Source organism: Geotrypetes seraphini, chromosome 14, assembly GCF_902459505.1.
Source record: "Geotrypetes seraphini chromosome 14, aGeoSer1.1, whole genome shotgun sequence".
Lineage (NCBI taxonomy): Eukaryota > Metazoa > Chordata > Amphibia > Gymnophiona > Dermophiidae > Geotrypetes > Geotrypetes seraphini.
The window spans coordinates 50483648-50508799 of NC_047097.1; the positions used below are offsets into that span (position 1 = coordinate 50483648).

A 25152-nucleotide genomic window follows, 5' to 3' on the forward strand; every position below is an offset into this window, starting at 1 on the left:
TGGGTCCAGGAAGTGACGTCTGAGGAAGAGCCGATGGTAACGCAACAGCAGGTTAGGGTTGTTAGACGTACAGGGTGCGGTGGTGGGGTGGGGGAGGAGCGGAGAGGAGAACGGGTGCCAGCAACCCGACCAAGACAGCGCCTGGGGCAGACCACCCCACCCCCTTACTAATCCACTGAATACTATCGACCTCATTGACATTCATTTAAATAGTCACAAAATTGTATCAAAAGGGTATCTTTGGCACATCATGTTAGAGCTCTCTGCACATTTAATGTGTGTGCTAGTCTAGCGCTAACAGCTTTTTAATTCTAGCATGAAGCTTTGAGCGTTGGCCCATATATCAGCACAAGCTAAGATTTGAATTTTACTTCAGGACTACTTTAACTAGAAGACTGCACTACATAGAAAACCAGAGTTTATGAAATAAAAGAAATGACTACTGCCTAGGCCATTCTAACCTTAGGGCTCCTTTTACTAAGGTGCGCTAGCGTTTTTAGCGCACGCTAAAACCCCGCGCCACGCTTCTAGAACTAACGCCAGCTCAATGCTGGCATTAAGGTCTAGCGTGCACGGCAATTCAGCGTGCACTATTCCGCATGTTAAAGCCCTAATGCACCTTTGTAAAAGGAGTCCTTAGAGTGTACTTTTTTTTTTTTTAGGGGGAGGGAAGGGGGTTCGCTTTACGGTTGCGCCCTATGTTGGCAGAAAGGAAAGGAACAGCAGAGATCTTTCATTACCTCCTGTGGTTTTGCTTCTTGCCTCAATTTTCCATATTCTTCTTTTTAGAACTAAGACAAGCACTGGACTTAATGAACTCTCTGAACTGAAGAGCAAGGTAACCTTAAGGGAAGAGCAGATACATTTTCCTGAAGCATCACAAACGCTATGATGGTTAACTTGAGAGCGACTGAGCCTTCATGTAACTGCTCAGCTGTACTAGCTAGTTCTTCTGGCAGCTGGTATGCAAGTGTTGCAACTTCAAAAAGAACGGCAAGGCTGAGAATAATTTCTCAGCACTTGCTCTGTGAATGTGTATAGTTTTTGGTAGCCTGGCACTATTTGCAGCTGTCTTCCCTTAAGTGGTGGAAAAGGAGGAATGACATCATCAAAGTGGCAGACCCCTTGATCTTTAGGTCCCTACAAGAGAAGAACACTTAGCACCCTCTGCTTTTGTTACCACAGAGTTATTTTAAGTCCAAACTCAAGGAGGATACCCCATCATTACTACAGGATCAAACCAATTAGGGACTGGCAACAGTTGAACTAGTACACACATAGCCTGCTCCTGTAAACAAGCTCTAACCGCCATGATGTTTGGCTAAAATAACCAGAAGCAGGATACATTCTGTTTAGCTATGGAATAATAGCTTATCTATCTTCTAGTGAGATTCATTGCCAAGATGCAGACTATTTTGCATAGTCTCTTGTCTGCATCTTGAATAGAAGGCTTAATTTAAGCTTCATCCAAACCTGGTGTGAGAGGCCTTACCTTCTCCAAGAGAAACCAAAAAACACTGGAGTGATGATGTTCCTGAAATGGACTTTATTGAAAAATTAAAAGTTCCTGAAGTCTACTTAAGCAATCTACATAAAAACCTTAAGGACCTAGTCCGCTGAGAGCGTAGAACCCAACACGGTCTGTGTTTCGACAAGATAGTCTTCTTCAGGGGTCCTATAAATGATAGGGTTGCATTGGAATGATAAATAAACAAATAAGGATAGTCTCTGTGTTGGTAAATTTAAGGATGCAAATGGCATCATGCATAAGAGTGATTGGTGGAAAGGTAAAAAAGTGAATGGTGAGATCTAAGAATAATTGAAGCTAGTGAAATAATGTGACCAAGCTTGTAAAAGTGAAGGTGATGAAAAAAATGGAGAGTTGCTCCAATGGAATATCTACGTATAAAAAAATGGAGAGTAACTCCGATGAGATATATACGGAGGTCTTACCTTCTCCAACCCAGTAATAACTACTCAAATTATTCCCTGCTGTGACTATGGAAATACTCCTTGGATAATCTCTTTGGCTTTCTACATGTCATTTAAAGTATGTTTTTATTGTTATAAAGACATTTCTATGCCTAAAAAATAATTTCCACAATAAACTACTATTGTAGGATGGTTTGTATAATTAGTAGATGTGGGGTTTTTTTTTGGTATTGCTGCTATGCCCTATCGTGCTCCTGCTGTAGCTCTCATATGCCTGGCTGCACACCCATTTTATGTCCCTGAAGGGCTCACAATCTTGAGTTTGTACCTGAGGCAATGGAGGGTTATGTGACTTGCCTAGGGTCACAAGGCAAAGCAGTGAACTTTGACCAAGTTTTCTAGGTTAGAAACAGAAAAATGAAGGCAATGTGTCCCATCTAGTCTGCCTACCCATGCCATCTACTATCCCCTCCTCTGCCTTAAAGATCTGGCATACTTGTCCCAAGCTTTCTTGAATTCAGATACTTTACTGCCTTCACCACCTTTTTGAGGAGGCCATTCCAAGCATTACTTCTGAATAAATCCCCTTTCACCTTCATTGTATGCCCCCTCATTCCAGGGCTTTCTTTCATCTGAAAGAGACTTGCTTCATGTGTTTTTATACCATGCAGGTATTTAAACATATCTATAACATCTCCCACCTTTCCTCCAAAGTATACACATTAAGATCTTTAAGTCTGTTTACCAACCATTTTAATAGCTTTCCTCTGGATAGACTCCATCCTAATCTGAGCAAAATCCAAAAAATACTGTTAGGTTACTCTCTTTTTTCATTAGCTACACCCAATCTGTTGAGCTCTCCTGAGCTGTACCTGTAAATTGATGTGTGATGGGGATCCTGTTGAAAAAATGAATATTATAGCACAAGAAAAGTGGTCAAACTCTCTAAGGCAATGTCTCTTGTGAGTGAGCTTTGTTCTTTCTGCTTACAGGCAGTGTTTTCTAAACCTGTTTCAGCCTTACATTCCTAAATACTAGCTGTTGGCATTTTAGGTTGGCCTAACATGAGTGTCAGCAAAGGAGTCTGGGATATTATTAAACAATCTGACTCTGGAATGTTAATGCAGGTAGACCCTATAAGCCCCCTGCACAGAATCCACATATCTTGAGTATCTAGACAGCCTGGATTTCCCAAGAAGATATGTTAACTACAGTACATGAATGGAAGCGTGTTACACCTTCCTTATCAATTAAGGACCATTGTCTCAAACAAGTATAGCAGAGAAAGATGCTGGAAAATATGTACTTAACAGAAACTATTTTTTAGAATACGTCTCAAACCTATAAATACAAGCTAAAAGTTTGTCCTCCCTCTGGCTACCTCCTCTCTTGCTGATATTTCTCCTTTTCTGCCTATTCATAGAAACATATTCCCACCTATACACCCACTATTTAGGTCTAGATATGCACATATTAATTTAGGTACACCATATGCTTTCCTACACACACAAGCAGCTCTGAACCTAACTGTTACTCTATATCTGTAGTATTAAGCCTATTCCTATACAATATATTTTTTTATGCAACCTCTTGGCTATCATTGTCATTAATTTTACTTCCCACTGCTCCTGTGAGGCCTGAACCCAGGACCTTTTCAGCATACCCACAAAAGACTAGCCCAAAACACACTTTAAACATAAAAGATTACATTTGAAGCCTATGTCTGACAGTCTGCAGGGACTTCCAGAGAACAGTAGGGTCAGGATACCTATTGTGAATTGTTAACAAATTGCAGGCCTGTCTTCGGTGACTCCTTGAGAAGAAGTATTGGAATAAATGCTCTATAAAGTAACACAATTATAATGTATATATGAGACTGCAATATTGTATGTTGGCTTCTGGATAATTACTGTACAAGACTTATCAAACTGTGACTAGATTAATTTTACAAGTTCTAGGAGAGGAGGCATGCTAATGTTGACTAAGGTGTGCTGTGATGTTTATTATTAAACAGCTGTTTTTATTAGCAATAAACATTTAAATAGTATAGATCTCGCTCTCCTTGAAAAACCTTAGAATACCAAAATGCTGTTCTGGCAAAGGGTGGCGTCTCTTCTGTGGTTCTAAGTAGCCTATATGAAGACTGAAGCCTACAGCGAGCTTTCCTCCATGACAAATGCTTGTAGCAGTGGTGCCTGATCTGCAGCCCATGAAGCCATTGTTCTAGACCAGGGGTTCTCGACCCAGTCAGGATATCCACAATGAACATGTATGGGAGAAATTTGCATGCAAATATCTCCTGCATATTCAATGTGGATAGCCTGAAAATGTGACTGGCTAGGTATGAATTAAGCTGAACACAAACTCATGAGTGTGCATGTAATATTACATTACATTACATTACATTAGTGATTTCTATTCCGCTTGTGCCTTGCGGTTCTAAGCGGATTACATTAGAAGATGGCTGGACATTTCCAGGCGATGACAATACAATTATTTGTATAACTTTACAAACTTTGCAAACCTAACTTTACTTAACTTTTCGTACATAACTTTACATAACTTTACGTACATAACTTTACATAACTTTACGTGGAGTTACTTTGTGTTACTTTACATTATCCTTACCGTGCTTGCATAACTTGCATTAAGTTTACATAATTTATCTTACATAATTTATCTTACATAACTTTACAAGACTTTACGTAGAGTTATTTTATGTTATTTTACCTTATTATTCCAGTACATTGCATAACTTACATTACATGATATTACAAAGCATAACCTTATGTTATATTACAACGCATAACCTTATGTTACTTTACATAATATTACAACGCACAATCTTATGTTACCAAAAAATCGTCTGTTCCTAGGTTGCTATATCTGATTTTTTCGGTATTTGGGGAGACTGTGTTTCTAGATATGAATTGGCTTTACGCCCGATGCAGCTAGATTAGATGTTGCCTATGGGGACGAAGTTGCAGTTGGTTGAGAGTTGCAGTAGGTTATGAAGGGAGAGAAGATGATGGTAGATTATAATATTGGGATGTGTTTTTTGAATAGTATGGTTTTTATATCTTTTCGAAACGCTTTGTAGTCCGTAGTTGTGGTCAGCAGCTTGGATATGGTGGGGTCAATTTTCGCGGCCTGTGTAGCAAGTAGGTTGTCATATAGCTTTTTGCGTTTTGTGCCTTTGAGTGAGGGGTAGGTGAATGGAGTCTGGGTTCTCCTTACTCTAGTTGAGAGGTTTCGGGTTAGGCGGCTGTTTAGGTAGAGAGGTGCTGTTCCGTTTAGTGCTTTGAATAATAAACAGTATAGTTTGAATTGAGTTCTTGCTTGTATCGGTAGCCAGTGTGAGTCGAGATAGGCATTAGTGATGTGATCGTATTTTCCTAGCGAGTAGATAAGTCTGAGTGCTGTGTTCTGTACTGTCTGTAGTTGTTTGGTCATGTAAGCGGGGCAGGGTAGATAAAGGCTGTTGCAGTAGTCTACAAGTCCTAGTACAAGTGATTGGACTAAGATCCTGTATTGAATTTTGTCAAAGAATTTTCTTATTTTTCGCAGGTTGCGCATGGTGTAGAAGGCTTTTTGGATGGTTTTGTTAGTATGAGTCTGCATTGTGCATCTCCTGTCTATTGTTACTCCCAGGATTTTGAGTGCTGGCTGTATTGGGTATGTGATTGCATTTGTCGTCAGATCAGTTAAGGTAGGTTCTTTGTCTTTTTCTAGCAGCAGGAATTTGGTTTTATCCGTGTTCAGTTTCAGTTTGTGGTTGGTCATCCATGTTTCTACCGTTTCCAGAGTTATTTTCAGTCGTCCTGATGAGTTGGGGTCTTGGGTATTGAAGGGGAGAAGGATTGTTATGTCGTCTGCGTAGCTGAATGAGACTATATTTAGGGAGTCTAGAGTGGTGCCCAGTGAGGATACGTAGAGGTTGAAAAGTATGGGTGATAATGGAGATCCTTGTGGTACTCCACAGGGGTTTGACCAAGGGTCAGATATGTGGTCTTTTGTCTTTACTTTATAAGTTCTAGTTTTTAGAAAGCCTTGGAACCAGTTGAGTACCAAACCTGTGATCCCTATGGCGTCTAGTATCTGGAGTAGTATGTTGTGATCCACTAGGTCGAAAGCTGCTGAAAGATCTAGTTGGATAAGTAGTATCCTGTTCCCTTTGCTGAGGTGTTGGTGGGCTATATCCATTAGAGATACAAGTAGTGTCTCTGTGCTGTGGTTTTTTCTGAAACCTGATTGTGATGGGTGTAGTATGTTGTGGTCTTCTAAGTAGTTGGTGAGGTATTGTGCTACAAGACCTTCTTGTAGTTTGATATATAATGGGATTGAAGCGATGGGTCTGTGGTTGGCTGGATTATTGTTTGGAGCTTTGGGATCTTTCGGTATGGGGGTGATAATAATCTCGCCTAGTTCTGGTGGGAAGTGACCATCTGTGAGCGTGGATTGTAGCCAGTTCATGAGGTTAGCTTTGAACTTGATGGATGCGGTTGTTAGCAGGTACGATGGGCAGTTGTTTAGGTCACAAGAAGTTTTACTATATTTGTTGTATAGTCGAGTCATGTCGTTCCATTGTATTTTAGGGAAGTTAGTCCACGTTCTGTCAGCTACTAAGGCTTCATCTATTGTTGGTGTTGTTATAATCTCATCGAGGAGGGTTAATGAATTGTTGAATGTGGATCTGATATTGGTGATTTTGTGCTTGAAGTAGTCTGCTAATTGGTGAGCTGAAGGAGATTGGTTTCCTTGAGTAGCTAGGAAAGGTTTGGTGTCTGTGAGTTTTCTTACAATATTGAAGAGTATTTTTGAGTCTGGGTTTTCAGTGCCTATTAGTTTGGAATAGTATGCTTTCCTTTTTTCCTTTAGTTTGATGTTATATTGTTTGATTTGGATTCTCCATGCTACTTTTGTTTGGTCTTGATTCTGTTTTTTCCATATTCTTTCGAGGTGTCTGCATTGTCTTTTTAAATGGAGAAGTTCAGCGTCGAACCATTTGTCTGAAGGTCTACAGATTTTGTTTTTATTGGTGCTAGCTCGTTCAAAGTAGCTTCGCTAATGGTACGCCAGTGAGTTACAAATTCTTTGGGGTTGATTTGGTCGAATGCTGGATCTACCTTCTCCCAAAATGTAGTAGGATTGATTTTCTGTCGTGTGTTGATGTGGATTTTTTGGGGTGCGGGTTTGTGGTTGTTTTGAGCCCAGTTTATGGTGAAAGTGTATTTGTAGAGGTCTGACCAGAGGGAGGGGTGCCATATACCGTTGGATGTGTGTATGTTTTGAGTGTCAAGATTATGGGTCGTGAATGCTGCAATGTCCAGTTGGTGGCCTTTTTCGTGTGTGGGTTCGGGGTTAAGTATCTGATAGGATAGGGTATCGAGATATGAGAGTATTCCCTCTACTTGTTTGGAGGAGTGGTCTTCTAGATGGAGATTTAAGTCTCCGAGGAGTAAGTTGTGGGTGGAAGTTAGTGAATTCTGGAGAATGAATTCTTCGAGTTCTTGTTTTGATGTGGACCATTTCCCTGGTGTGACATAGCATAGAATGCAGGTCAGGTTTCCAGAGAGAGTGTTATCGGAGAGTTGACATGCTAGAAGGTCCAGATGAGGGGATGAGTTCTTGGCTAGGACTTTTAAGTTAAAGTTGTTTTTTACTATGATGGCTAACCCTCCCCCTCGTTTGTTTTCTCGACAGACAAGCTCTAATTTATATCCTTTTGGGCAGAGATCTATTATGCTTGGGTCGGAGTCTGAAGTGATCCAGGTTTCAGCTAGGAATAGGCATCCTAGATGATCTTTGATTAGCCAATCTTTGATTAATTCCACCTTTGGATTGATTGATCTTATGTTCATGTAAGCACATTTTATTGGTGTGAAATTTGTGAAGGAGAGTTGTGAACTGATTGAGTTGAGGAAGATTCTTGGGTGTGTCAAGTGTTTATGGCTGTTTATCTTGGGTTTTGGCGGAGGTCGTTTACCCCAGAATGTTGGGATGCTTTCTAGGCTGGAATTAGGACATGGTGTCAGAGTTCTGAAGGAGTGGAGTTTCCTGGCTGGTGGAGTTTGCCTGAGGTCTGTTGTAATGATTGGGATGGAGTAAGTATGGAAGCCTGCTGTTTTCCAGTTGGATATGAGGAGGGCGAGCAACAGAAGGACAAGCAGGGTTTTAGGAAGGCGGGTTGCCATTGTTGGTGAGTAGGGTTGCTGGGGTGTTGGTTGCTAAATAAACGATGTGAGTGATCTGATTGAAAGGATTATCTCTTAGCTATTGCTTTATCCTATTTAGGGGAGCTGGTGAGCTGCTTGTTTCTAGTTTGCTTCATTACTGCCGCTTCACGAAGGCGCTCACTAAGGCGCATGCGCCTTCGTCGGCGCGCCGAACGGCTGCGCGCCGTGGGCAGTCCAAATTTCACCCGATCTGTCCCTCACTGGTCACGGGAGAGGGGCGGAGCGGAGCTCGCACGCTCTCCTCTCCTCGAATCTCCGTCGGCTGAGATGGCCCTGCAAAATGGCTGCGCGCCGTGGGCAGTCCAGATTTCACCCGATCTGTCCCTCGCTGGTCACGGGAGAGGGGCGGAGCGGAGCTCGCACGCTCTCCTCTCCTCGAATCTCCGTCGGCTGAGATGGCCCTGCAAAATGGCTGCGCGCCGTGGGCAGTCCAGATTTCACCCGATCTGTCCCTCGCTGGTCACGGGAGAGGGGCGGAGCGGAGCTCGCACGCTCTCCTCTCCTCGAATCTCCGTCGGCTGAGATGGCCCTGCAAAATGGCTGCGCGCCGTGGGCAGTCCAGATTTCACCCGATCTGTCCCTCGCTGGTCACGGGAGAGGGGCGGAGCGGAGCTCGCACGCTCTCCTCTCCTCGAATCTCCGTCGGCTGAGATGGCCCTGCAAAATGGCTGCGCGCCGTGGGCAGTCCAGATTTCACCCGATCTGTCCCTCGCTGGTCACAGGATCTCCCTTCCCCTTCACTGTGCTGGAACAGGGAAAAAGGCCCGGTCTGCAAAGCCCTTAAGAGGGCTGGAAAAGCAGGCCAGGTGCCTAAGTGGCTGCTGGGGGCGGGGCAAACCGCCGAACGCGTTGCTCCTCCGGTGCAGTGAAGGGGGACGACTCGATCTCCCTTCCCCTTCACTGTGCTGGAACAGGGAAAAAGGCCCAGTCTGCAGAGCCCTTAAGAGGGCTGGAAAAGCAGGCCAGGTGCCTAAGTGGCTGCTGGGGGCGGGGCAAACCGCCGAACGCGTTGCTCCTCCGGTGCAGTGAAGGGGGACGACTCGATCTCCCTTCCCCTTCACTGTGCTGGAACATTATTATTCAGATAGATTGCTGCTGCTTTTAACTAACATCCATAAAGATTTGGTTCTTGAATTTAAACTGTTTATTGCAGTCAGAAATACAGTTGTTACTGCATGCAGAAGCTGAAACTGGAAGTCTGTCTACTAGAGAATGACACGGGGACCGTTTACCACGGTAAACCGCGGGTCACTGCAATAAATCCGCAGGAATGGAGACATTTGCAACCAGTTTACCGCAGGAATGGGGACATGACCTTTTACCGCCCCTTGGGAGCGGTGAAAAGTCTTACTCCTGTGGTAAAAAAAATTGCACCTGTGTCAGACTCAGCATCTTCTCCCCAGCTCCTCTTGCGCCTATTTTACCTTTAGGAGCCAGCCATGCCACGATGAAGACAGAAGGAACTTAAAACCAAAGCCTGAAACCAATGTGATTTGAAGAATTAAATTACCAGACAACAAAAAGAAAAAAATTAATTTATTTTATATTTTGTGATTAGAATATTTCAGATTTGAAATATGTATCCTGCTAGAGCTGGTATTAGACATAACTGGGGACCGCAAAGTCAGGCTGTGCTTCTTTAGCTTCCAGCTGGCTTAGGACTCTCTGACCAGGGAGCAGTTGCCCTAGTTGCACTCCCCTAACATTATTCTGGCCATGTGTGACTAAAGTATTCTGTTAGCTTGATTTTTCTGTGTAGCATTCTGTAGTAATTTGGTTTGTTCAGTTTTCACAATAGTGAAGGGGATATTTGTGAAAGGGAGGGGAGATGGGTTTTGTTGAACCTTGCTCTGTTTTATTTGTGTTTTATAAAATGACAATTGTCAGAGAAGCTTCTGCCCATACACATGTGACTGCAGGGCGGCACAGGCAGGCTTCACCGGCATCAGTTTCTTTTCTAAAGCACCGCGAAGGGAAGGGGGAGGGAGGGAAGGGGCTGCTCGCCTTCCCTCCGTTAAGTTTCTTTACGCCACAAAGGTAAGGGGGAGGGAGGGAGATTATCAGCCACTGAAGGGCGGTGAGGTGGCAAGGGTGGATGCTGTGGGGATGGCAGGGACGGGATGGGAGGACGGGGACAGATTTTTTTCCCCTTGTCATTCTCTACTGTCTACCCCAGGGCAAGAGTCTTTATGGAGCATCATCAGCAACTTAGATTTTGTTTTGACTGCAGCTGCTGCTCTAGGTTCCTGTCTGGTCATGTCTGAAGGTTGGGCTACTGGCACACTCATAGAGGAGGGCTGCAGTAAGTGGAGCCACAGAACCGCTGGCAGGCGTGTTTGTACTCTAGACTCTAGAAGAGAAACTTGGAATACACTGGAAAAGGCTATTGGAGGACCAGACGGAGGCTTGAAACGCACTGAGGCTATTAGAGCACCGGATTGAGGCTCGAAATACTGAACACACCACCGTGAGGGTTGAAACGCTCATTGGTTAAATACCGGACCCCTTCCCCAAACCCGCAACCGGTTTTCAAAAGTAAGCTCAATTAGCAACGTTGCTTTCCAGTTAACGGAACAAGAAGCACGTGCACGACTCGCATTATCAGCGATTATTCAGTTACAGGTATAGCACCTAGAATCTTTGAGAACTCCAACTCCCAGCATGCCACGGGTCGCTCCACCTCCCAGGAGGTTCTTGCCTTGTAACCTTTGCGTGCTGCTGGGTTGTGGCCCGGCCTCAATTCCAGAGTTTGGGTGGGAGTTTAGTTTTTGAAGCACGACTCCAGCTCCTGAAAGAGTAGGGACTCTGCGGGACCAGGAGCAGAGTGCTGCTGTTGTTTCTGAATCCGGTGTTGCACGAGTGCAAGCTAGGTTGGGTATGCATGACTTACATAAGCTCTTTACCTTGTTCCGATATTAAGGGGGCTTTCGTTTGAACTTTTGTGGACCGATTTAAAAGCTGTATTGTGAACAAAAAAAGCATTACAAATAATCCATCAAGCCCTGGTTAAGAGAGAAGTTGTTACCTAAATTAGAAGAAAATACAAAAAGCAACAATTAGGATATTTAGTCCTATTACTATAACAGTGTTGCACAATGGCTTGAATATTCCTATAAAGACTCTTTTCTCAGTATCTTTCCAAAAACTGTTCTAGCTGGAGTGGAACCCAAAAGACAATCTTTATTCTGAAAATGTAATAAATATTTGCAAGTAAATTTAAGAAAATATGTGGCCTTAAGAGCCAACACTTTAGACTTCAAAGCCAAAAAAGCCTTCAGTCTCATTTGAGTTGCCCTGGTGACATCAGGAAATTACATTACTTTAGCTCCACTGAAAATCTTATCTTTCTTTTTAAAATATAACTTCATTATCAAGGATTTATCCCCTTCATTAAAACAAGTTACCAAAAGAGTAGATGTTGTTTGTATCAAATCTTGAGAATCTTCTAGGAAGGCAGATAAATCTAATCCTGAAGACACCAAACATCCTACTCTTTGTGCACCATGGAGCATTTTTCTTGAAGAAATATAATAACATTTTGAAAAAGACTAAAGTAGCAGCATTCTTCAAACCAAGAATCTCTTTGAGATATTTCCTCAAAGGGATCTCAGGTGAAAGTAAATATATAATAGGAAAATTCACAGATCTCAAGTTTCTAGCTCTGTCAGCATTCTCAAGCATTTCCTTTTTAAAAAGTAAATTATGAGTCCTTAATTGCTAAAGCTGAAACGGCTTGTAGAGCTGAAACTTGAGACTCAGCCATACTGAAATGTTTATCCAACAAAGAGACATTTGAGTTCACATTAGCAAACGTATCAACTACTTCTTGCAAAAAAAATCTTATTCTGAGAAATAACAGATCTTAACATCCTTTCCATCCTTTGATCAGTATCTCATAAATCCTTATGGGTAACATCTTTTATCTTCAGTCACAGGTACAAACAGTTGGGGATCTAACATAGTAATAATTTGAGGCATTTTAGCAAATGCCATATCTGAAATACTTGAGATCCCTTTTGAATTCCTGTTCCTGACAAGGAATCTCAGATTTACGGAGTTGGCCATGTCACTACTTTCCATGTAAATCAGGAAATCTGGTTTCCAGCATTCTATGCCACGAGCATAAAGGAAAAGGACAGTCTTGGCGCTACTGGAAGGGAGGAGAGTTCTTCTCCATTATCTTGAAGTGACGAATGAATTTCATCTCTCAGATCAGGTTTTTGTGCTAATCAATCTTAGCAGACAGAAAAAGCCTGACTTGAACGCTTCCATTTCCAGATGGATTTGCATGGCTATTTCATCTGCATACATTGGCTTTGAAAATGCATTCCGCCAGAGGCGCAGCTTCTTGGGCAGAATTCTGAGCAGGTCTGCCTGAGGAGGTCTATAGAGCTGCTACATGGTCCACCCTCCATACTTTTTACAAAGTTTTACAGAGGGAAGGTGGCGATGCAAATGGACACCATTTTTGGGTCCTCTGTGCTTGCAACAGGCTCACATATCCTGCCCTAGATTCAGGGGACTGCTTTGGTATGTCCCAGAAATTCAATGTCAGTCGCTGGATATGGTACCGGCATTTAATTTCTGGTATTGCCGGAATATCCGGCTTGGCTGGTCACCGACCAATCCACTGTGTAGCATGACATGACTGGTCAATGCCAATATTCAATTTCCCCGTCCTTGCAATTTTTGTCACTGTCTCTGCCCTGCCCCATTCCTGTAAACTCTGCCTTAACCGCACAAGCCTCGAACACTTATGATTTTAAAGTGCAGATGAGAATGGAGCTTGCAGGAATGGGGCACGGACGGGAAAAGCACTTGTGGGGATGGGATGGGAAAATGAGTTCCTGTGTCATTATCTACTGAGGAGCTGAGACACTGCCCAGTGACACAAGGAGGCAGAGTTGAAAATGTAGATGCTTTCTGCAATCCTTACAGGTGAAGAGAAGAAACCACTTGTCAAGACTACAGTACCCTTCTACTAGAAAGATTATAATAATAATAAAAATAATAATTTATTTCTTATATACCGCTATACCAGAAGTTCGAAGCGGTTTACAACAAAAAGTACATACAGTTAATTTAAAATACAAACTGAGAAGTTTATAAAGCACAGTTACTTACCGTAACAGGTGTTATCCAGGGACAGCAGGCATATATTCTCACATGTGGGTGACGTCATCTACGGAGCCCCGGCGCGGACAGCTTTTCAAGCAAACTTGATTAAAGTTTCAAGTTTGCACACTGCACCACGCATGTGCGTGCCTTCTCGCCCACTAGAGGGCGCATCCCACCTCGTGGTCCTCAGTTCCATAACTAGCAAGGAAGCCATCCCCGGGGAGGCGGGCGGGTTGTGAGAATATATGCCTGCTGTCCCTGGATAACACCTGTTACGGTAAGTAACTGTGCTTTATCCCAGGACAAGCAGGCATGATATTCTCACATGTGGGTGACCTCCAAGCCAACCAAACAAGGGCAGGTGGGAGGATGGCAATTTAGGAAAACAGATTTTGCAAAACTGACTGGCCAAACCGGCCGTCACTCCTGGATAAAGTGTCCAGACAGTAATGAGAGGTGAATGTATGAACCGAAGACCAAGTGGCAGCCTTACATATGTCCTCCATCGGAGTGGATCGGAGGAAAGCTATCGAAGCTGCCATCGCTCGGACCTTGTGCCCCGTGACTCGACCCGGGGGAGGAAGGCCAGCCTGAGCGTAGCAAAAGGAAATGCAAGCGGCCAACCAGTTAGACAGGGTGCGCTTGGAAACTGGATGCCCTAATCGATTGGGATCGAAGGACAAAAACAATTGAGGAACCTTCCGATGAGGCCTGGTGCGTTGAAGATAATATGCCAACGCCCTCTTACAGTCAAGCGTGTGAAGCGCCGTCTCGCCAGGATGGGAGTGGGGCTTCGGGAAGAACACAGGAAGGACAATGGACTGATTGAGGTGGAAGTCAGAAACAACTTTAGGTAAAAACTTAGGATGGGTGCGGAGAACCACCTTGTCGTGATGAAAGACAGTGAAAGGAGGGTCCGCAACCAAGGCTTGCAACTCCCCAATCCGCCTGGCGGAGGTGAGGGCAATTAGAAACACCGCCTTCCAAGTCAGAAATTTCAAGAGGGACTTGTTGAGTGGCTCAAACGGGGGTTTCATCAGTTGAGCCAGAACCACATTCAAATTCCACACGACAGACGGAGGCTTAAGAGGGGGACAAACCCTGAGTAACCCTTTCATGAAGCGTGTCACCAAGGGATGGAGTGACAGAGGGCGTCCCTCCAGAGGTTGGTGGAAAGCAGAAATCGCACTGAGATGAACCCGCACCGAAGTGGTTTTCAAGCCGGAGCGCGACAAATGAAACAAATATTCTAAAACCGAGGATACCGGAACTGATACCGGATCCAGGTGAAAAGACGAGCACCAGGTGGAAAACCTGGTCCATTTCTGCGCATAGCAAAGCCTCGTCGAGATCTTGCGGGAGGCTTCCAACACCTCCTTCACCGATTGAGACAGGTCCGGAGGAGTCAGGGAACAAGAAACCAGGCTGTCAGGTGCAATGACTGCAGATTGGGATGTAACATGGATCCTTGACTCTGAGACAGCAGAGAAGGAGAGACAGGCAGGGGAAGAGGCTCTCTGGCACTGAGCTGGAGCAGCAGGGAGAACCAGTGCTGACGCGGCCACCGAGGTGCTATGAGAATCATCGTGGCCGTGGACGATTTTAGGTGTACCAACGTTCGCATGATCAGAGGGAACGGAGGGAATGCATACAGGAACCTCCCTTCCCAGTCGAGTAGGAAGGCATCCGCTTCCAGACGGTCCTGCGAGTACATCCGAGAACAATATAGTGGTAGTTTGTGTGTCTCCGGAGAGGCAAACAGATCCACCTGTGGCGTTCCCCAGCGAGCGAAGACCTCGCGTAGAACTGCTGAGTGTAGAGTCCACTCGTGCGGTTGCAGAAGTCGACTCAGTTTGTCCGCCAGGCAATTCCGTTCTCCTTGGATGTAGACCGCCCGGAGGAAGATGTTCCGGGAGGCCGCCCACTCCCAGAGGCGAAGAGCTTCGGAGCAGAGGGGCCATGACCCTGTTCCTCCCTGCTTGTTCACATAATACATTGCCACCTGATTGTCCGTGCGGACGAGGACCACCTGGTCCTGCAATATGTGAACGAAGGCTCGAAGTGCTAGGAAGATGGCTCGCAGCTCTAGCACGTTGATATGACACTGACGGTCTTCTGACGACCACAGGCCCTGCGTGCGAAGACCGTCGAGATGGGCTCCCCACGCGTACTCCGAGGAGTCCGTGGTCAGGACCTTGCGAAAAGGCGGAGTGCGAAACAATAGCCCCATGGACAGATTTGAAGAGTCTGTCCACCAACGCAGCGATTTCCGCAAGGGCGGAGTTACCGAAATGAGGCGAGACACCGGGTCGCACTCCTGGCGCCACTGGGACGCGAGGGTCCACTGAGGGATCCTCAGGTGTAGCCTCGCAAACGGCGTGACATGTACCGTCGAGGCCATATGGCCGAGCAGCATCATCATGCGCTTGGCCGACACCCTCGATAGTTGGGAGACCTGGCGGCTCATCCGTACCAAGGTTTCCACCCGCTGGGTCGGCAGGTAGGAGCGTAGGCGCACCGTGTCCAGCACCGCACCTATGAATTGAAGAGACTGCGACGGTCTCAACTGAGACTTTGGAAAGTTTATCTCGAACCCGAGAGTTTGCAGGAAGGCAATAGACTGTCGGGTCGCTGAGATAACCCCCTCCCTGGTCGGGGCTTTGATGAGCCAATCGTCCAGGTAAGGGAACACATGGAGTCCACGTGACCTGAGGGCTGCTGCAACCACCACCATGCACTTCGTGAATACTCGTGGGGACGCGGCCAGGCCGAAGGGCAGTACCCTGTACTGGAGGTGGAGGTCCCCCACCTGGAATCGTAAGAATCTTCGACAGGCGGGGTGCACCGGAACATGGGTGTATGCTTCCTTCAGGTCGAGGGAGCACATCCAGTCCCCTTCCCCCAAGAGGGGGTACAAAACCGGGAGAGATAGCATTCGAAACTTCTCCCGGGCCAGGAATTTGTTGAGCTTCCTGAGGTCCAGTATGGGGCGCAGGTCCCCGGTCTTTTTGGGGACCAAAAAGTAGCGGGAGTAAAACCCCGTACCCCACTGGTCCTTGGGGACCGGCTCGACCGCCCGAAGCTTCAAGAGGGCTTTGGCTTCGGTTATAAGGGTCGGTAGCTGCGAACGGTTGCCGGGGACTAAACTTGGGGGACTGTCCGGCGGCGAGGACACAAAGTTGAGCGAGTAGCCCTCGGAGACGATCCGGAGCACCCAAGCGTCTGAGGTAATCCCGGTCCATGCCTCCCGGAAGAACCGAAGACGGCCCCCGATAGGAAGGGGTTCCTGAGAAAGTGCGGAGGGGAACCCGCCCCATCCGCTCAGCCCGTCAAAAGGAAGGCGCTGGCTTAGAAGGGCCCTGCGCCGGGGCTTGGGGTTGTCCCCCTCTGCCTCGCTGAGACGGACGTCTCGGAGGCGGTCTCGAGAAAGCCGGGGTCGACTTCTGAGGGTATCGGCGCGGCGGAGGCCGAAAGGGTTTCTGCGGCGGGGGCCTAGGTTTGGGGCGGACCAGGGATGCTAGAGAGCGCTCCTGTTCCGACAAGCGCTTGGTCGCCGCATCCAATGACTCGTCGAATAACTCGGACCCCACACAAGGCAAGTCTGCCAGGCGTTCCTGCAGGTTTGGGTCCATGTCGAGGGTGCGAAGCCAGGCCAAGCGGCGCATGGCCACCGCGAGGGCCGACACCCTCGAAACCAGCTCAAAGGCGTCGTACACTGCATGGAATAGGTACAACCGCAATTGAGACAGGTTGGACATAAACTTGTCGAATCCTGCTCTTTGGGAGTCCGGTAACGAGTTTCGATATTGAGGAAGGTCCTTCACCATCCCACGCAAAAAGGAGGAGAAGGTGAAGGCGTAATTTAGAACCCTGGTGGCCATCAGGGAATTTGAATAGAGGCGACGGCCAAACTTGTCTAGGGTCCGCCCCTCCCTGCCTGGTGGAACCGCCGCAGAGACCCGTGAGGGCTGTGATTTTTTAAGAGCAGACTCCACCAGAAGAGACTGGTGTGAGAGCTGCGCCTTATCGAACCCTTTAGGGGGAATCGTCCTATACTTCGATTCCATTTTTGAAGGCACAGACGTGACTGTAAGAGGGTTTGACAAGTTCTTCAGCCAGGTTTGCAGAAGGACACTGTTGAGAGGGAGTCTAGGCACCTCCCTAGGAAGAATGGGGAGGTCCTGTTCCTCCAAAAATTCTTTAGAATACCGAGAGCCTACCATCAGGTCAATCCCCAGGGCTTGGGCCATGTCCTGAACGAAGGATGAAAATGAGGACGGCCTAGCCTGGGGAGAGGGGGTTCTCGACCGCCCCACCGAGGAGAGGGGGGAGGCCTCATGGGAATAATGAGGATCCCTAACCGATCCCGAATCCCAGGATCCCCTCTCGAGGGCCCTCGAGGGGGAAGGGGAAGTTATCCTCCTCGCAGAACCCTTGGGTGAGGACCCCGGGGTTCGTGGGACACTCTCCCGTTTCCTCGGCGAGGCGGCCCGGGAAGACTTCCCATGGGGTGAGCGGAGGAGCCTCGGGTTGTCGAGGCGCAACTCCGACACCTGCAACGCCTCGCCCCCGAACGACGAGGAACGGTCGCGCCGAGGCGAGCCTCGGGGCCGCTTAGACTTCCTCGATCGACGCCCCGTCCGAGGTCGCGTCGAGGGCGAGGCGTGTCTGGAAGACCCGGAGGAAGAGGAGGAAAGACGGCGCACTCTGCGCAACTTTTCTTTGGGCCTTACACTCCGCTCAGGGGGTTCCCCCGAGGTCGAGGTTCGGGGCGGGGCCGAGACCGAGGTGAACGGGGTCCCAGTACCCGAGACCGAGGTCGCCGAGGCCGGGGCTCCCGAGGGAGCCGAGGCCGGGGCCTCCGAGACCGAAGGCGTCCAGGCCGAGGTCGAGGCCGCCGGAACCGCAGCACGCTGCAACACTTCCAGGGCTCCCGACAGCTCCGATGAGATCAGTGCTCGGAGGAGATCCTGGAAGGCCGGAATCCCCACGAAGGTGGGGAGTTCCGAGTCCGGGGCACACTCCCTGGAGGGCGACCTCGGTCTCGAGTATTCCCTCGGGGTGTGCGGAGTCGAGGTCCGATGCGGGGCCGGGGTCGACCCACCCGCCTTGGCCTGACTCGAGGATGGCTTCTTTGCTGAAGGGGATGGAACAGAGGACTTACCCGAAGCTTGCTTCACTGACGACGCCTTCGAGGAAGAGGGCCGAGGCGAGGCCGAGGCCCCCGAGGACGCCGAGGCCGAGGTCAAGGCCGGGGCCGAAGCCGAGGCCGACGTCGAGGCCTTAGGCGGCGCGTCGACGGCGAACAATTCGGCCATTCTTGCCTTACGGCGACGGAGGGCCCTGTTTTGGAAGGTAGCACAGCGATCACACGAGTCTGTCGGATGTTCGGGCCCAAGACAGACAATGCACCACCGGTGAGGGTCAGTGATGGAAAGCAACCTCTCACACCGGCTGCACTTTTTGAATCCCGTAACAGGACGGGACATCCACGAAGAAAAAGAAGAAGGCCGGGAACGTACCGACGTCCCGCGGCCACGGCTTCCGGGAGCCCCCGGAACCCGACGAAAAACGAAAGACTTTTTTTTTTTTTTTTGAAAAGAAACGAAAGGAAAAACAAACTAAACGCGGCAGCTAGAAGGCAAAAACACTGGAGCTCAGATCCACAGGGCTTTCTTGCTCCGCGGAAAAATTTGAACTGAGGACCACGAGGTGGGATGCGCCCTCTAGTGGGCGAGAAGGCACGCACATGCGTGGTGCAGTGTGCAAACTTGAAACTTTAATCAAGTTTGCTTGAAAAGCTGTCCGCGCCGGGGCTCCGTAGATGACGTCACCCACATGTGAGAATATCATGCCTGCTTGTCCTGGGATAATCTTAAGTGTAATAAAGTCTATAAAAATAACATCTTAAAATCAAAAGTTAAAATAATAACATAGTTTAAATGGAACAGTGGTAATTAAGGAAGGGCCACTGATAAAATCGTAGTAAATTAAGGCCTTAAAAATTCAAGTATTATCTAGGTAAAAACCTAATCTTCCTATAACCAGTACTCTCCTAATGTTGACTTTCCTCTTTTCAGGTTTGTGAAGATGCCGGAAGGCCCGGAGTTACATTTGGCCAGCCGTTACATCAACAGGGTGTGTGCAGGGCTTATCTTCTCGGGAAAGGTGGAGAAATCAGATGTGAGCAAGAACCCAGAGGTACCATTTGAGAATGCAAAGTACCTGATCTCTGCAGTTTCTCGTGGCAAAGAGGTGAAGCTGAACCTTACCCCTGTCAAGGAAGAGAAGAAGAGTGGAAGGCTGCAAGGCACCAAGGAGCCCATAGATATAGTCTTCCGCTTTGGTATGTCAGGGCACTTTATGCTAAGCCCTGCAACTGAGCTACCTAAACATGCCCACTTGCGCTTTTACACCAAGGACAGCCCACGACAGGCGCTCTGCTTTGTGGATATGCGACGCTTTGGGAGATGGGAAGCCCCTGGCACATGGCAGCCTGATCGTGGGCCATGTGTGATGTTGGAATATGAAAAATTCAGGTACAAGGCTCTTCCACTTGGGGGTCATCAGGAAAATTAAGAGTGCACATAAGTCTTTTGAGAACCTAGAGGTTAGATGGCATTTCAGTCAGACTGAAGTATGCATATTTTGTAATTGTAATAGAAATGTATACAAAGCTACATGTTCTGTCTGCATCCATCTTCAGTGTTGGAGATCTTTAAATATAGCTTTAAAAGTTTTAACAGTCCACAAGATAAAAATAAGGATGGATGTAATTCCCCACTGACTTGAAGTCCTGAAAGTAAGAATGATGTTAGTACCAGCTAATTGTAATTGGGTGAACTGAGGAGTAGGACATGCCTGAAGCAATACAGAAGGGGAGCCTAGAACCTCAGAGAGCTTCTCCTTGTTTTTGTACTATGATTTAGATCTTTAACAATTTAACTCTGTACAATTGCTCTGCGAAATGGGCCACATATTTGTGGAAACGGCTTATTTTTTATTATGTCCTTCCCTCATTTATTGAATTACCTGTAAACCGTGCCGAGCTGTATCTTTATGGAGATGATGCGGTATACAAACTTAAGGTTTTGTTTAGTTTAGAAAGATTTGGGCTTCCTCAAGGTATAGTCAGTCTTTCAGCATTTAGCTTCTGGGTGTAAAATTTAGGGGTTTTGTACCTCCTTCCCTCTATAAATCATATCAAGCAGCCATATGGGGTAAAGACCTAGAAAAACTAATTGCACAAACAAACAACTATGAAGAATTCAGGAAACACCTAAAAACCCACCTATTCCTGAAATACCTAGGCAACGAACCGGAACATCAACCCCCCCCCCGTAACATCATCACATACCTGATCATACCTGATCATGCGAACTGTCAGATCCAACCCCTAACCACTAACTATGAACACTCTACTCAATTTACGGAACATTTCTACTTCTGTGCAAATAGCTGGGCACTTCCTAGCCTTGCAACACACAAACTGTTGCCAACATTATTAATATTATCAAATGTATACTACCATACTCTTTAATCCATTGCACGAGATGTATACCGCTATACTCTTTAATCCAATGTACGTAAAGTTTCCATTTATTGTATTGAGATATACACTGCTATACTCTTTAATTCATTGTACGTAAAGTTTCTCTTTATTGTATTTACATTTTCTTTCATTGTATTCACAGATTCTTTATTGTAAACCGCCTAGAAGTCGCAAGATAGCTGGCGGTATATAAAAATAAAGTTATTATTATTATTATAAATTCCAACAGGGAGTAGACAGTCCAAAGAACATAAGTGTCCATCTAGCCCATTAGACTGTCTTCATGGTGGCCAATCCAGGTCACTAGTAAATGGCAAAAACCCAAATAGTACAACATTCCATGCTACTGATCCAGGGCAAGCACTGGCTTCCCCCATGTCCATCTCAATAACACTATGGACTTTTCCTCCAAGAAATTGTCCAAACCTTTCTTAAAACCAGCTACGTTAACTGTTCTTACCACAATCTCTGGCAATGCCTTCCAGAGCTTAACTATTCTCTGAGTGAAAAAATATTTCCTCATATTGGTTTTAAAAGTATTTCCCTGTAACTTCGAGTGTCCCCCTAGTCTTTGTAATTTTGGATGGAGTTAAAAATCAATCCACTTGTACCTGTTTACACCACTCAGGATTTTGTAGACTTCAATCAGCCGTCTCTTTTCCAAGCTGAAGAGCTCTAACCTCATACGAGAGGAATTCCAGCCCCTTTATCATTTCTTGGTCGCTCTTTGAACCTTTACCAGTTCTGCTATATCTTTTTTGAGATAAATCAACCAGAATTTAAGACAATACTCAAGGTGAGGTCACACCATGAAGCAATACAGAGGCATTATAATATTCTTAGACTTGTTAACCATCACTTTTTTAATAATTCCTATAATCCTGGTTGCTTTTTTGGCTGCCACCACACATTGGACAAAAGGTTTCAGCATATTGTCTACAATTATACCCAGATCTTTTTCTTGGGCACTGACCCCCAAGGTGAACCCTAGCATCTGGTAACTTTGATTTAGGTTACTCTTCTCAATGTGTATCACTTTGCATTTGTCCACATTAAATTTCATCTGCCACTTGAACGCCCAGTCTTCCAATTTCCTAAGGTCTACCTGCAACTTTTCACAATCTGCATGTGTTTAAACAACTTTGAACAGTTTAATGCCATCTGCAAATTTAATCACCTCATTCAGCATTCCAATTTCAAGATCATTTAAAAATAAGTTAAATAGCACCAGTCCCAGTACAGAACCCTGCGACACTCCACTATTTACCTTCCTCCACTGAGAAAGTATGAAAGTTACACCCAAAGCCTTATCAAATAAAATTTAAATATGTGTAGCCTGAAACAGAGGCAAGGATGCAATTGCTTACTTGTTGATTTCCTGGTCTGGTACAGATGCAGATAATCCTGGTCTTCCAGCAGCTTGGATCTCTGATAGCTGCAGGCTTTTGCTTTCTAATGAAGCAAAATAGACAGCTGATTAAGGGCATTGAAAAGGGTATAGTGGGCACCCCTTTAAAGACACATGAGCTCATGAACCAACAGCATTGCCACCAGCCTGCCTCTGCACCTTTGAAAGAGGAGGTCTGATGGAATGTTGTCGTTCGGGCCAAGGTGTTTTTGGGAGACAGGAACGTATTATGAAAGAAGAGAGACCTTCCAGTTGCTGTAACCAGAGCCATGCTTTTTCAGCCCTTTCCTGGCAGTACACCTAGTCAGGTAGATTTTCAAGCTCATCACGGTGAATATGTATGAGAGATATTTGTATATAGCAGAGATCCATTATATGCAAATCTCACGCATATTTATTGTTTTCGCCTGTATAAACAAAGGATCATGGTATGAGGCTCAAAGGATGCAGGCAGAACGACACGAGGGAGTATTTTTTTTTTTTTTAATGGATGCTTGAAATGGCTACTTAAGGATAGAAACAGAATTAAAGGAAGCATTTCATAAGCATGAAGGCTCCTTAGTTAAAAGTTGGGTGGCTAAAAGAAACGGGCAAAGGCTTGACAGGTACCTGTGATCTTTATCTGTATTTCTGTGACTGAAAAAATAATAGCCCAGCACAGAGCTCCATACAGGATTGTAGAGGAAAATTGATTATGTTTAAGCTGTATGACTACTTTGCTAGTCTTTAAAAAGGGGCTCCCTTTTCAGTAATGAAGTTGATCCCTGATGGGCTTGAACAGGTTACGTGGAGGGAGAGAATCTTGTACTCTGCTTATCGCTGCAGGGAGAACGTTCTGAGGAACCTGGCTGAAAAGGCCTTTGACCGGCCCATCTGTGAAGCGCTGCTCAACCAGAAGTACTTCAACGGCGTTGGCAACTACCTCCGAGCTGAAATTCTGCATAGGTGAGTCAAAGTCAAATATTGCTGAAAATTAATTGGCTGTGGCATCACTAGAGGATGCGTTTACTAAGCTGTGTTTAATATGGTATGTATGCTTTAAAAGTTACATCAACTGTTGGTGCACACTCATTAAACACCCAATGTAGAAATCCATAAAAAAGGGCATGGCTTAGGTGGGGACTAGGCCTTCTAGTTAACATAACAGATAATGCAGTACAAATGAGTCATACCATTAAGTATTCATTTCTTTGTGACAATGGCGTGGCTGCCTTCCTGCTGGTTATAAACCCCATAGACACATAATGAATATGTTGCAGTATTATCAGGAATTGTAGTAATAATAATGGCTGCCTGCTGAGAACTCCCCCAACGGTTAACACAGATGTCTTGTAACTAATATGGCTCTTATGCACGTTAAGTGCAAAACTTTAATGTGCAGGTCCCTAAGTGCAAAGAGTTTTCTGGCCTGTAGGAAGAAAGCTACTGGTGAACATAAGTGTGAAAATACACAGAGAAAAAAATTATTTTGATGTAGTGTAAGGCACCGACACGGAGCGCGTTTCACAACGGCTGCTTTCAAGAGGCCAAATCAAACATTTGTCCAAAGTGTTTCTCATCTCTTAAGTGCTTTTTAACATACATAAGGATAGAGATAAGAAGAGCCCATGTATTGTAACATCTCGCAGAAGCTCATATAAACTGCTCTGAATCGACTCCTTAATAAACATAAACAATGATTAGAACACAAATATAGGTACCGTCATTTTTTAATACTTGTGGTCGTTCCTATGATAACACAGGGCACACTTAAAAGAAACAGTTTGTACAACCTTTTGATTGGTGACACGTCTGTGGGATATTCCTCCTCCTCCAGAATCCCGCTATCGTTTTTTATTCCCCCCTGCCTTCTTTGGTTATACAAGAGTAAGCCACCAGCAGCTGCTTCCCCCAGCAGATGTACAGTTTTATAAAACACACGGAGGGGTTGAGGCAGGCCCACTCTTTTGCATTCGTGCAGTCCATCTGTTCTAAGGCAAAATCAGGACTACATTTCCCAGAGAACAGTGAGGATAGAAGCAGTCGTTCGACAACACAAAGACCTGGGTTTCTGTGCTGGGAGCTGCGACGTGTGTGACACCAAATTGCATCTCCTAAGATTTTATTTCCGTTATGGTGTCCTAATTATTTCATTCTGTAATGGTACTGATTTACTATTGAAAACTGGAATGCTAAATTGTATAGGGCTAGAAGTTAGAAACCAGTTCCAGATTAAAAGTGCCTTATAAGAGAGCTTAAATCTGAAACCCTTTTAGGAGTTTTAAAAGTGGTTCTCTTGACATAAATGGTTCCGTTGTCTTTTGAACTGTGTTTTGGTTGGGCGAACAAACAGTGGGCTCCTTTATTAGGTTTTTTGTGGGGTTTTTTGCAGTTCTGGACCCAAAGGTTTAAACTTTGCCAGTAATGACCAGTTTATGTATTGGTATCATGATTTAATGGGTGCAACATCTCCTCTTTTGTTGATAGCAACATAGTAAATGACATCAGATAAAGACCTGAACGGTCCGTCCAGTCTACCCATTAGTTATTCTCATTCAAATACACAATTAAATTAACTTGCTTTGCTATTTCTGGGCCACAGACTAAAGTCCACCTAGTATTGTCCTAGGTTCCAACTGCTAAAGTTGCCATCAAAGCTCGCTCCAACCTATCCATCCGTCCCGTTGTTTGCAGGATATCTTCCGTAAAGTCTGGCCAGTAATGTCTTCATGTTCTATGTTAATGGAATTCCCATTGTTGCCCTCCCCAGTCCATCCTATACCGAATCACCATATACGGGACACAAACCATACAAGTCTGTCCAATACCGGCCTTAATTCTTTAATTTATACCATTTGTTTTCTAGAGATCCTTTGTGTTTATCCCATTCTGTTTTGATGGGCTTGGGTATACTGCAGATATACATT

At 45.7% G+C, this 25152-nt stretch overlaps 2 protein-coding genes across 6 annotated transcripts in view; both read left to right on the top strand.

Annotated features, from left to right (window-relative positions):
• Nucleotides 1-19498, top strand: part of COMMD4 (COMM domain containing 4) — a 29609-nt gene extending 10111 nt beyond the window's left edge. Inside the window, exon 8 of one of the 2 annotated variants that reach the window (XM_033920913.1) lies at nt 19367-19498. In XM_033920913.1, the coding sequence (XP_033776804.1) occupies nt 19367-19374 (8 nt within the window). In that variant the 3' untranslated portion in view covers nt 19375-19498. Of the gene's footprint in view, nt 1-789; nt 3980-19366 lie in introns of those variants that run through there. The other variant, XM_033920912.1, reaches the window with a different exon arrangement.
• Nucleotides 1-25152, top strand: part of NEIL1 (nei like DNA glycosylase 1) — a 40536-nt gene that overhangs the window by 1614 nt on the left and 13770 nt on the right. The window contains exons 1-3 of one of the 4 annotated variants that reach the window (XM_033920909.1): nt 10628-10790; nt 19367-19825; nt 23072-23191. In XM_033920909.1, coding sequence (XP_033776800.1) covers nt 19377-19825; nt 23072-23191 — 569 coding nt within the window. In that variant the 5' untranslated portion in view covers nt 10628-10790; nt 19367-19376. Of the gene's footprint in view, nt 1-10627; nt 10791-10861; nt 11044-19366; nt 19826-23071; nt 23192-25152 lie in introns of those variants that run through there. The other 3 variants (XM_033920910.1, XM_033920907.1, XM_033920908.1) reach the window with 3 other exon arrangements.